The 13,235-nt window shown below is 38.9% G+C and overlaps 2 protein-coding genes across 3 annotated transcripts in view; one reads left to right on the top strand and one right to left on the bottom strand.

Annotated features, from left to right (window-relative positions):
• slc2a13a (solute carrier family 2 member 13a) overlaps positions 1-5,699 on the top strand; it is a 96,184-nt gene extending 90,485 nt beyond the window's left edge. For both annotated transcript variants that reach the window (XM_082512008.1, XM_082512007.1), the window contains exons 7-10: positions 617-742; positions 909-1,027; positions 2,604-2,756; positions 3,617-5,699. In XM_082512008.1, coding sequence (XP_082368134.1) covers positions 617-742; positions 909-1,027; positions 2,604-2,756; positions 3,617-3,843 — 625 coding nt within the window. In that variant the 3' untranslated portion in view covers positions 3,844-5,699. The remainder of the gene's footprint in view (positions 1-616; positions 743-908; positions 1,028-2,603; positions 2,757-3,616) is intronic.
• Positions 5,700-6,852: 1,153 nt separating this feature from the next.
• On the bottom strand, positions 6,853-13,124 carry redic1 (regulator of DNA class I crossover intermediates 1). Its single transcript, XM_082512000.1, has 14 exons — positions 12,761-13,124; positions 12,621-12,660; positions 11,433-11,583; positions 11,201-11,333; positions 11,026-11,083; positions 10,810-10,924; positions 10,606-10,706; positions 9,288-9,415; positions 8,964-9,200; positions 8,838-8,871; positions 8,556-8,583; positions 8,356-8,450; positions 7,282-7,957; positions 6,853-7,179 (listed from the first exon to the last, which is right to left on the bottom strand). Exons 1-14 carry the CDS (start codon positions 12,781-12,783, stop codon positions 7,004-7,006), a joined length of 1,995 nt encoding a protein of 664 aa, XP_082368126.1. The 5' UTR covers positions 12,784-13,124; the 3' UTR covers positions 6,853-7,003.
• Between the last annotated feature and the right edge of the window lie 111 nt (positions 13,125-13,235).

Below are 13,235 nucleotides of genomic sequence, written 5' to 3'. Positions count from 1 at the left end.
AAGTGGTTATATCTTTCTCCTCACCCTCCTGCAATAGTTACTTTTGAATACATGGTGTTATTTTCATCCTTAACCTCAGCGTGAAATTAGAGAAAAGCTTCCCTGGAAGCTACGGACAATAAAAATAGATCTCTCAAGCAGAGTGTGCATTTCATGACCTACCTCGAACCTGATTAAATAGCACGGGGAAAGATGAGTGCACCCTTGTGAAGCTATTCAGTTGAAACACTCAAAAATAAGGACTGCTCATCAAGAAACAGACCGCAGAACATGATAATGTGATAGGATGTAGTTTAAATTAACAAAGCTGGGAACAGGATAGGAAAAGAAATGTAATGATAGTGAATCCCACACAGTGGGGACGAATGTCTCATGCATTTCCTGATTTAGGTGAGAGATGTGTGCCTCAGTTAGATGGGTGGGTAGCTGTTTTTCTGTTATATTTGCATCTTGTCCAGTAGCAGCAGGTACGTTTACATTCATATTGAAATTTTACAAGGAGTTTCTCAGCATCCTATAGAGGAAAGGCAGACGTAAAAGAATGTGATTACAAGCTGCCGTTTGATTGATTGTCTTTAGAGCAATGAGAGTTAATGCGTGTTGCATCTGCTGTTAGGGTGTGCGAGCCGTGCATGCTGGATCCTGGATGCGGCTTCTGTTACCGTGAGAATGGCTCGGCGCTGCTCGCCTCCTCCTGCGTGCCAGTCAATAAGGCCTCCACCGAGCACGCAGCATGGGGCAGGTGAGTCACAGGATGCAAAGTGAGCATGTGGAAGTGCATTAGGATGCAGTGAAATAACACATCTCACCTTTAACCTCCCCCCCCCCCCCCCCCCACACACACACACACACAGTTTTAAGAAGGATTGGTAAAGTCTAACTAACTAAAATGTGCATGCCTCTTATAGATGCTCCAACTCTACCCTGATGAGAGATCAGACCTACTGGGCCTACAACTACTGCCCCACCTCCTTCTCCTGGTTGGTTTTACTGGGACTGGTGTTCTACTTGGCTGCCTTTGCGCCGGGTGAGAGACTGAACCTTAGTTTTAGTCCCCATGAGATCCAACACCAGGATGCTTTTGGGGAAAACAAAACAAACAATAACAAAAAAAGAACCATAAATTGAACATAATTTTTTTGAATTCTGAAAATGCAGTGTGGGACAAAGCATACTATATTCTGATATCCTGCCAAAGCTAAACCTCACTGTGTTGGACTTGTAGCTGCAGATGTGTTTGTCTGAGTGCTTACCAGAGTTAACAGGATCCATTATAATCCTAACAAAGCACCAACCCATTGGCTGCTGTCTAAACTCCTAGTTGGTGTACTGTTCATTGTTTAGAGTCCAGAAATGCAGATACAGTTTTTAAAACGCAAATAAACAGGTAGATCATAGTCTCATAGCTAAACAAGAGCCAGTAGTTATAAAACTGCATTTTGGCGTATATGTTTTTATTTTATTTTCCACATGGACTGTTTACCTGTACGCAGCCAAAGCCTGCATAAATTTGCCTGGTCAATACTACTCAACCTACAAAAGGAATCAGAAGCTGACTGCAAATCAAATCAAATATCTTTTTACTTGTATGTAGATGCTGCATATTGATAGAGCTTTTCTGCTTCTGTCAAATTCAACTACCGTCTTTGTTTCTATTATAGGCACGGTAGCACTTCATAACACAGCCCACGACTGATTATGTAATTTTTCTACATTTACCATGTAATTCTTCTTAATTGAGAGTCTAGGGAGAAGAAAGAGGACGCAAATCACACTTCATGTATTTTTTATTTAATTAGTAACTTCGGGGTATTTTAAAGTAAAGGACAACCAAAATTTCCTCTTTGTGGTATCCTGTCCTTGTCTTCTTGGATTGGAATTCAAGGGTCGGACAGGGGTATGGGCTGTATTATAAAGCAGCAGTCCCCAACCTTTTGCTCCACGGACCGGTTTAATGTCAGACAATATTTTCACGGACCGAGGTGAGGTGTTGTGGATAAATACAACAAAATAAAATGATACGACCAAGACAAAAACTGTGGTATTTTGTAAATAATAATAATAATAAACGAGAATTCACCGTGTAATTGTGTAACTTTATTAGCAGCGTCTTCCTGAAATGCGCCAACAACACTGAGAGTAACATCCTCCTCTCTGCCCCTTAATGCTCTCTGGTCGCTATGGTAACGCGTAAATATTTCTTTCAAAATAAGACTCACAACTACAACACGGGAAAAGACCCAGGGAAACCGAGTTAACGATAAAAACCCTGAAAACCATAAATTTCACATCCGAGCCTTAACTCTCACAGCCCGGTACCAAACGACTCACGGCCTGGTACCGGTCCGTGGCCCGGGGGTTGGGATCTGCTGTTATAAAGTATCTACACTTCCCTTTCTTCTATTGTAATCTCACATCCTTTTGAAATATACAGACTATAGAACATTTGAGTTTTGAATTTTTTACATGACAGAAGATGAAATAAGTTGTATGAAGTGCTGCTGACAAGACTTAAACAAAATATAGTGCAATTCTCCATCCATCTCACATCTCCACCTCTTAATCAAATGGTCCCACTGCTCATTCTCACTTGTCTGTCGCAGGTATGGGTCCAATGCCATGGACCATCAACTCTGAGATCTATCCTCTTTGGGCAAGGAGCACAGGGAACGCCTGTGCAGCAGGGGTCAACTGGACCTTCAACATCCTGGTGTCTCTTACCTTCCTCCACCTGGCTCAGTACATCACCTACTATGGTCAGTTTCTGTGTGTAAGGAAATAATAACCTTGAAAGATTTTATCCTTTATTTTTTTTACACGTAAGAGGTATTTTTGTGTTCCCATTAAGAGCAATAAGGACAGAACAGCTTGCTGATACCCTGAAGTGATGCTTTCTTCCACCCATCTTGCATAACTCCTCAGTCAGTGTAGCACAACAGCAGGTTTCCCCTCACACAGGAAGGAGCTGACCTTTGGCGGAGTTGGAGATCAATCAATCAGGGGTGATTGTGGAGGCATCCTGAGATCCACTGGATTAATTATCGATTCTGAGTCATTCACCAATTTATCTGCTTGATAGCAATCATTTACTAAAAGTGGGGCAAATAATATCAAAGCTGGGAAAACACAAGATGTTGTCTTGTTAAATCTTAAAGTGCACTCGGCTGCAACTTAAAAATGTCACTGTGCGTTGACAAGAAGAAAATACGGACCACAGTTGCGACAAAATCTCATTAAACCTGTGTCAGTCTTTTCGTATGAACCCTTATTCGTCACATAGTTATTTGTTTCCTGTTAACCCTGCTGTAAGGCCACATTGACAGGGACATTTTACTTATACTCCACATTTATCGTAGGGTGACCAGCAGTGTGAAAGCAGTGTTGCAAAAGCATTTTCATTCTTCACCACACACGTCCCTAGAAGTGCGTGGGCAGTCGTGGTCTAATATTAGCTGCCCGCGGGATCTGTTGTCACCATCGGTGTTTCTTTTTCTGGCAGTGAATGAGAACAAGCAAATCATTTCTCATAAGAAGTGTGAAGTTGTGCCATTGTGTTTCTCATCTTTGTGGGTGGCTATCCTCGGTGACAGCGTGTTCTTTTGCTTTGTCTTCTCAGGAGCTTTCTTCCTGTACTCCAGCATGGCCTTGCTGGGTTTCGTCTTCACATATGGCTGCCTGCCAGAAACCAAATCCCGCCGTCTGGAGGAGATTGAAGCGTTGTTCGAAAACCACCTTTGCTCTTGCGGCGCCTCTGATTCGGATGAGGGACGGCAGGTTGAGTACATCCGGGTCAAAGGTTCAAACTACCATCTATCGGACAATGACGCATCAGATGTAGACTAGAGGAAACTTGGGTGTTGCTTACCTCCCTCTGGGTGTTTCATTAGCTGTTTCACTGGAACATGCAGAGCGGCTGAGTCTGTATTAGTGTTCTTTTTCCTGTGATCTGCGGGGCCACTGGTTTACCTCCAACATAGATTGGGAATTACATTTTAGAAGACTATGCTTCTATCAGTAACATGTATCAGTTCACTTTTCAAGCAGTCAGTTGGGGAAATCCCAATCAACACTAATGCTTTAGCATGAATGTTTCCCATTAGTTCATTCTCTAAATTCAGGGGTGAACTGGCACCTTATCTGGTTTCAGACCTGCTTATTATTTTCAACCACAGAAGTCTATAACACTGGCCTTCTACGCAGATAATAGGCAAAGCATAATACATAGAAGTCCAGTGTCTTTTTCATAGAGACTAGTTATGACTGTTTAACAGATGCAAAGATACAAAATACAAGGGACTGGAATTTGTCCCTAATATTTTGTGCATTTGTTTTATAAGCACCATTTATGATTTATAAACGGTTTTATCCCAGAGCTTTGTGTCAGAATACAATGGCAACTCCATTCAAAAAGTTACAGTAAATACAACCACAAAACTTTTGTTGACTGGACAGCAGCTGTTGTTGTCTTTCGTACCATTATGCCTTGGTGTATGAGACACATTCTGCTGTCTCGTTTTTTCAGCTTGTAGCGTAGCACACTTAATGTCAGTCCTTGACCTGATGTTCTTCTGTTTGCAGTTTGAATTTTTATGAAAAGCAATTGCCAGAGACACACGGTATATCATTACGGTTGAGTAAACTTGTATTGTCGACGGGTGCCGAAACAAAACCATTCTTACAAACTTGGTAGCCCTGAAAGGACTGGAAGTCTTCGTGCTACAGTATGGTTTGTGTATTTATATATTTATTTAAAACAGATCTTTTTGTGAATCCACATTTCGACAAATTACAAATTTCTTAACGTTGCTTACTTTTTCATTTAAAATGTGCTTCGCAAAACCTACCCTACGAACCAATGTTGCAACTCTTGCAATGAACTTTTTCTTGTTGTTATTTCTGGATATAGTGTCTGTAATATCCAGCAAAGAAACCGGGCTGTTCTGTCTGTAGCAGTAAAAGTAAGCTTTAGCTTGATGACTGAGATTTTTAAGTGTTTCGTTCTATCTGAACATTGATATATTAGTGCCTGTGTATTGTGAAGGTGCCTAATGGCCATTTTTCAGTCACATTTCCTGTAGGTCTACATGGCCTTTTTTTAATTTTAACATGTGCATATTTGCATTTCACCTGTGATGGAATTTTATTGACTAAAATTTCATGTATTTTGCTTTGTGTCTTCCTTCACAGCCTTATGTACAAATAGCCGAGCATATCATTTATGTAGTTCTTGTGTCAAAAGTTGAGGAGTAGGCTTTAGCGTAATTTGGCAATGTTGTTTTGTAAAAGTGTAAACTGTGTAAGGTTACACCTTGTTAGTTAAATACACGTAATTTTCTGTGTAGCAAAACTGTTGGAAAGTAGACAACTGTGTAACAAAAAATATAAAAGGGTAAGTAAGGGGTATAAAGGCTGCTGCTGTGCTTAGTGAACAGGTTTCTCATGGCAGACACCCAAAATAAACGATTGTAAAAATACAGTACAATGCAACGTTTAAAATGATGGAATTTTCCATATGATTTCTTCTACCTATATTTTTAACCCCACATTAATAGAAATACCCAGAAACCTCAGTAAAAAAACGGATAATGTGCTAGCAGAAAATTACCATTTAATTTTTTTTTCCCAACAGTCCATTATCTATAAATCTAGTCTATTTATAGACTAGTACCACTTTTTAAAACAAGAAACAGACCATCAAATGCCGTGGGACAATTACACCTAAGTGATCCATTAAAACTCGGTGGTATTTGCAAGTATTGTAGTAATTTTGGTGTTTTCAAGGTGTCATGTGGATAGCTATGGGGAAAAAAGGTTTTAAAAAATTGATTAGAAACAAATTCCTTCAATAAATGGAAGAACAGTGATGGCATACTGTAGCACACAAGCACCCTCATGTGGAAAACCGGCTGATTTTTTGAAAATAAAAAAAGCTTTCAAATATCATAGTTGCCTCTTTAGTTGCAAGTTCTTCAGTGTTATAATAGCTGATCATTTTTCAAAGCAAACACAAACAGTAGTATCAACATGTACAGACTACAATAAAATCATATCAAGAATTGAAGTCAGCACAAAACACGGTCAAATATTCAACTTGTGTTTGAAAATGATAAGCTATTCTATTGTAAACACTTGTGATTTGTAGTTATGGGGCTAGAATATTCCAGATATTGTCTTTTTTAACCCAGAGAGGTAATAAAGGGATCCTCGAAGATGAGCACTGATTGTTTATTTCAATAAAAACAAAACATTGCGAAATATAGTTCAGAGTAATAACTTAAACTTCCAAAACTTTGCTTTTCAACTCATTTAGCGCAGCTTCTCTGGAGTGAAAGGTGTAGAAAACACTAGCAACTATAATTTAGTATAGGATTGTATTTGACCAGTTTCACTTAATCCAGGAGAGTTTTCTTAAAACTTCACAAGCTAGTTTTGTACTGAAAGTATTACTACACACAAAAACCACAGATTTACTTGTCCACGGCACAGACTGAGTAACGAAAACTTGTGTCAACCAAATATTTAATGTGATTGTTTTAGGCTGCACCTGTGTCAGAGATAATGTGGTGTTCAGCCCTTAACCTCCGGTTAACACTGTCCTCTACCACAGCTGAGGGCATTAAATGTGTACTTATCAGTAAAATGGTTACATTTTTTTCTATGTGAACCAATTATGTGTGTTTTTGCTAAAGTTTGTGGGGTATTACAGAAAAGCAAATTTAAAAAAAAAAGAGTGCTGTATATTTGATTATTGTTCAAGCTGTAAATGTTTTGCTAGAGTTTATATTATATAAAGATAAATATCTTCATGAAATATTGTGTATATGGGGAAAGAAATAAATGTATGAGTCAAAGTCATGTTTTGGAGCTTTATTTAACTGCATAAACTGCATCACAACATTAAGAGCACTGTAAGTATTTTAATCTACTTTTATGACTGTTGCTGTAAAATAAAGGAAGATGCACAGCACAGAACTGATTTCCTGATGTCTTCATCCATCTGTTCTTAGTAGCCCTGAATTTTCCTCTGCTTCAGGAGGAGCAAAATGTTGACTATTTCTTGAAGCATTTCAGCCTCCTTTGAGACTATGTTAACTTTGGTGCCAGATGTGCCCTCTTCCCTCCCTTGATCTGAAAAGCTTGTCATTGGAGGGCAGTTCTCGTGTTCTTTATTCTCCTGACCTAAATTAGAAACATTAGAGCAAAATTTAATGTGATTTTCTATCTCAAGTTTCTCTCAAACGACACATAAAGAGAGCTGACTATTTCACTTTCATGTCATACCTCTGACATTAGTCGTGCTCAGGTCGTTAGTGAGAAGAAGGTTTGTGGGTCTCTGTAGAATCGTTTTGGCACCGTTATTAGCAGTGATCATGCTCCTGCCTGACAGGGAAACCGCCTTTGATTTCTTGTTGCTCCAGGGCGTCTGCTTCTCTTCGCTCCTGGAGTTTTCTGGTGAAGCTGTGAGTGCATCTGGCTCTGTGGCAGTACCGGCCTGCCTCCCTGTGGCTGGAGGCAGCTCCGACATGTCAGCGTTTGATAGATGCAAGCTGTACCCAAGAGCACTGTCTGCAACAAAGCTGCACTGAGTCGAAGCATCGCACGCCCCAGCTGGGGGGCTGCGTACTGTTTGAGTTCCTGCATCTCGAGTTTCACTTGATGTTTTCTTGCATTTGCAGACATCTGAGCTCTGAGTTTGAGCTGAAGGGTGTGGAGATAAAAGGAGAGCTGTGCTGCTTTCTTTCTCCTGCCCTTTACTTTCAAAGGCCTTATCTGGGGTAGCCATGTTCTCAGTAACTTTTAGGTCAACTCTGAAGTCCATTTGGGATCTTATTCGTGGGGTGTGAGACCTGAGCTCAGAGAGTGTTTCATTTAAATTCCCTTGTGAGCCACTGAGGCCAAAGGCTTGATCCATGTAAGAAGAAGATGCTGGGAGGCATAGCTGATAGCAGTCTTCATCCTAATATATAGTTTTAAAAGTAGAAAACAGCAATTCCTGTGTCAGATGGTGTGAAAATATGTCCAGGAAAGAGGTATAAATCAGTGGCACTGTGCAAAGAACACTGTGCTGTTAATGAGTGTTGCTTTTTGGTGTTAACTATTTGGGACAGGTGATGATCATCTGTTTAATAGTAATTTACTCATTTGTGTTTAATTAAAAAGGAGGCTGCAGAAACTGGCAGAGTGCTGATAGTTAATCTACAGCTTAATTAACATCAGTACTACAAAAATACAGCATGAATTTGCTACAGTTTTGAGGGGTTAGATGAAAGATTACTTTAATGTATTTCAAAGATAACTTTCCAAGTAGAGCACTTCAGATAGTTGGAATAAAGTTCACAGTGTAGCTTCACTCACATCATTTGAGTCTGGACTCAGGTGACCTCCTCTAAAAGAGTAACTTGGCGAATATTCAGAGCCATTCACTGGCCCAGTGTTGTCTCCAAAACATGCTGTGGAATTAGAGGGGAAAAAAACACCCATTTACGTTTTGGTTTTTCCTCAAACATGTACATAATAAATGAATTTCCTTAACGTGAGACTCCTTGGAAACTTACAAAACCTTGTGTCAGGGCAGTTGCAGGGCTGTGAACAAAACATAATCAATATTTGACACTTCTGCTGTACCCATGTATATAATCCAGTTATGAAAAATATTAAACATAAACTGTTGGGAGCTCTATATGACAGCTTATGATGACTGGAGAGCCTCATTAAACTTTGTGATGATTTACTTTCTACACATTTAAAGTTAATTTCGTCGCAGTTCCAAACTTGACCACTTGGTGGCAGTAAAAGGGCAACTTTACTCCCACATGTAGTTTTTAAAACCCGCTTACCTCTGCTCCCATGCACTGTGAGTCTGGCACAGTTCTGGCAATAAAATGATAAAACCCAACATAAAATGGATTCAAAATTTGCTTCATAATAATGCATTTCGTTAGACTGGAAGTGCAAACACTTACTGAGGTGCAGAAGAGTTTACCGGTGTCTGATCTGGGAGACATATTTTTGATTTTTCACTCCCAGAATGAGAGTGTCCTTCACAATCTTCCTCACAAAAGCCTCTAAAGACATTGTTCTCCAATTGCTGCTGAATTTCTGACTGGTTAAGCGTGAAGTCCAGCATGGACTCTTTGGCCTTTGGCCGGTTGAGAAAGATGCTGTCCACATATGTTGCATGGTCTTCTGCCTTGCTTTTACTGTGGCAACACACACGGGCACTGATTGGTTAAAAAATTGAAACTAAGGATAGAAAATAACCAATTAAAATGTAAACTTGTTTTCACCCTGGTTGTGGACTGCCAAAGAGGACTTGAGATGCTGTGGGGTTCTCAAGTTGGAAGAAGGGTTGGTTAAGGTTGTGCGACCAGGGAGATGTGTTTGTCATACTTCTGGGCTGAGAGAAAGGATGAAACTGACAGAGAAACAAATCAGCATTTGTCAGAAGAAAGACACATTATTGTCACATTTTATTAGATACTATTTTCTCTTAGCAAGAGATGCTGTTGCTCCAAAGACTATAAACTGGTCTAAAACAAGAGGTCACATACTACTCCAGTTTTGGTTGCCGGCAAATTTTAGGTTTCATTTTAAACTTTTAGTTGTAACTTTCAGAGCTCCACATGTTGAAGCTCCACAGTATATCTCTGACCTGTTGAAACCTCATGCTTCTTCTTGAGCGCTTCAGGTCAGAGGTTACTGTTGGTCACATGTACTGGGTTCAAAACACGTGGGGATCGGGCTTTTCGGGCAGTGGCACAAAGGCACTCTTTACACTTGACCCCTTTTTAAAAAAAAAAAGCAGCTGAAGACATTTCTATACAAACAAGCTTTAATTTTTTTTTCATTTTATTTATATTTCTGGTTTAATTGTGAAGCACTTTGTGATTTTTAACTGTGAAAAGTGCTATATAAATAAATTTTACTTACTAAAATACTATAGTGATATGATAAAATACTGGTACCTTTAGTAATACCAAAAGTAATGCTACATTACTTTTTCTTTGTTGTTTTCAGCTTTTGTATTGAACAAGAATGCCTGAATTTTAGGCCTGAATAGCCTGAATAAATATAAATAAGTATTTATAATTAGGCACCTGGGATTACACTTGTGTAGGTGTGCAAAAACCATGTTTGTAGATGAGGTCACTGGGGGACAGGCTATCCATTTCTCACAATCTGAAGAAAGCCAATGCGAAAAGGATGGCATGCAGCTTCAATTTTCATCGAAGTTGGCCATCCCCCACTCATGGCAAAATTACCAGTTTTTAATTCCCATGAATGAAATCAATACACAAAAAAAAGATTACATTCACTGTGAAAGACCTTGACACACATGACATATGTCACATTCTATAATTAAAGCACAATATGATTTATTGTAAAGCAGAGTTCTGAGAAGTTACCAAAATCTTTGTTGGCCTGTTAAACAACACCAACATAAGCCATTTTTCCACACCAACTTTAGATAAGTTTCTCAACTCAAGTCAGAGTTTCCATACTTTTCCTTTCTTACATATGAAACCACGTGTGGGGTAAAATGTGTAAAAACTACAACTTTAACCTTAAAGTAGTGATGTAATTCTAATAAGAGCTATCCCTTACTGCATCGGTCTGCGATAGAACTGAGGTGTCCCAAGGTGTGGGAGAAGAGGGATGCAGTGCTTGGCTTTGTTTCTGGAGATTCAGCTGCAGGGTGAAAGTTCCTGTGGAGAACAGTTGGATTTCATAAGATATCATCACGCAAAGAAGAATACGCAGTACTGTAACTGAGTTATAGTTGTTAATAGTCTATTAGTGTTACACAACCTTGGCCTGAGCAGGCAGATGAGGTGGAAGAGAAGGGGCTGCGGGCATCAGGTATGGCAGGCAGGTAGTCAGAGGCACTGTTGTCTGAGAAACCTGACTCAAGTACTGGCGACAACTTACAAAAACAGGGATTTAGTGAGTGTCTTTACATTTGTTCATATTAAGCACGTTTCGCTAACTTGAAGTAAAACCATGAAGAGCGGGAAAGTGACTTACACGCTGAAACTTGAACCCTTGTGGAATTACCTTCCTTCTTTCTCTGCTTTCTTGAACACTGTTAAAATGGAAAATATAATACTTTTAAAACCCTTTTCATTCCATTTATTAAGAGGATTATTATTATATTAACATAATTGGCTACAAGAACTGTTAACCCACAGTGGGGCTATACCTGTACTCAGACTGGCCCTCAACAAGACACAGCCGTGATGGGGAACAGGGGCTCATCGAGAGCACCAGAGGATCTTTTCTCTTATGCCTGGCTCCTGCCTTACAGCTGCCAAGAACTGCTGCTTTAGGAGGATCTGAAAAACAAGAACACTTTCTGTTTACATCATTTGCCATCCTGAGGCTTAAATGTATTCGATTATTGTTTTCTGGTGATCTGGGGCTGTGAATCTCACCTTTACGTGCTTTTTTAGCAGCAATCTGGTTGACGATAAACAGAGTCATTAGGTCCAAACTACCAGAACTAGTGTTGCCTAGGGAAGGGGCTGGGACAGGTATTCCCATGTTTTTAAGTTTTTGTTGCATTTTTCTCTTTTCAAAGAATTCCTGGAACAGAAAAAGCACAACCAATATTTAGGCACAGGGACAAAGGCTTTGTTAATTTAATACATTTACAAAACTGATTACAATGAAAAAACATCAAGCTTGAACATTAGTGATTGTTATTTATTTAATGAATTATCATTACACAAGGATATAGATCAGGGGTGCTCAATCCCAGTCCTCGAGAGCTACTGTCCTGCAGCTTTTAGATGCATCCCTACTCCAACACAGCTGAATCAAATGTTTGATTACCTCTTCAGCATGCCATCAAGTTTGGAAAAGGCCTGATAACAAGCCATTCATTTGATTCAGCTGTGTCGGAACAAGGATGCATCTAAAAGCTGCAGGACAGTAGCTCTCGAGGACTGGGATTGAGCACCCCTGATATAGATTTTAATGTTTATTACATGAAAAATAAATAAAATGTTTGTGAAAAACAAAGGCAGCAATTTGGGCTAGTGATTATTAATGAGTTATTTTGGGGTATTGTTGAGTTTTAAGACTTCACATCAATGAAACTTCAAATAGGCCATGTCTGGGCTTTTCAAATGGCTAAGTTGCCTTCTACTAAAAATACCAAACAACAAATAAGTAATTAAAGTTGTGAACAAGTACAAGTCCAAAGTTACACACATTATAAACCATGTATACACACACACATATATAGATAGATCTTGTCATTGTTCTACTATGTCTTTTATTCTATTCTAAGTGTCCTTAGATGTCTTGAACGTGGCTTTTAAATAAAATTTATTATTATTATTATTATTAAAAGTCTTATTCCACTACTTTAAATATATTTTCAATATGCAACCTGTGCACTATTGACCTCCTTATGTAAGAATTTAACTTATACTCAAAATTAAAAGTCAAAACAATTCTTTCCATTTTGTAAAACAACCCTGGTTAGAAATGCATCCCTTTAAAGCAAGTTTTCTTCTGGATACAATATTTTATGGAGTATACAATTAAACATTTAATATTTAGCATGCTACTTGCACTTAATGTAAAACAATGTAAGTTTTATTTGGTTGTCTTACCCTCTGCTTTTTGGCATTATTCCTCATCACTAACCGGTTTCTGAAATGAGCAGTTACATGTCTAGTTAGCTTAAACATTTATAGGCTAATATGATATACATTAACACATCAGCTAATAACCAAAATTTGCTTTCTCTTACCTTGAACCTCCCACCCAGTTCATTTTTAACAGCTCTTAATTACTATAGAAACGACAAAATCCAGAAAACTACAAAGCTTTTGTGCCTGTGTCAGCACAAAAATTCAGAGTGCGTGCATAGCTTATTGTTTTGTTTCAGCTAGGTAGCTAACTTTATCTTAGCTTTCAGAATACAATAGAAGCGCGAGGACGAACCACCAGACTTCCGACACGTGCTCAGAAATGCTCAAAGAAGAAAATATATATGTGTAATTTTCATGGAGTTTGTCTGCTTTATTTCTGTATTTTATTTCACTGTGCCTTACGTTTGCTTAAAATAAAATACTGTAGTATAGTAGAATAAATCAGTTGGGACTAATTTATTTACGTCTGTCAGACAACCAATCATATTTTTGCCGGGGGCTCGACCAATGAAAAAACCCCTTTGCAAACTAAGTCGCCAGGGACGACAGCAAAACCGGATGTTGGGCTGATTT

The sequence above is a fragment of the Aulonocara stuartgranti genome (assembly GCF_965226115.1).
Source record: "Aulonocara stuartgranti genome assembly, chromosome: 17".
Lineage (NCBI taxonomy): Eukaryota > Metazoa > Chordata > Actinopteri > Cichliformes > Cichlidae > Aulonocara > Aulonocara stuartgranti.
The sequence above is the reverse complement of the archived record's forward strand: the minus strand, read 5'-3'. Positions and strand labels throughout refer to the sequence as shown.

Bases quoted from the DNA above. Each gene is read 5' to 3' on its own strand.
- redic1 (XM_082512000.1), bottom strand. From the start codon at position 12,783: ATGAACTGGGTGGGAGGTTCAAG. The intron at 10,925-11,025 runs GTAAGTCACTTT...TGTTTTTGTAAG, and splicing joins AAGGGTTCAAGTTTCAGCGT to TTGTCGCCAGTACTTGAGTC. The intron at 8,584-8,837 runs GTAAGCGGGTTT...TTTTGTTCACAG, and splicing joins CACAGTGCATGGGAGCAGAG to CCCTGCAACTGCCCTGACAC.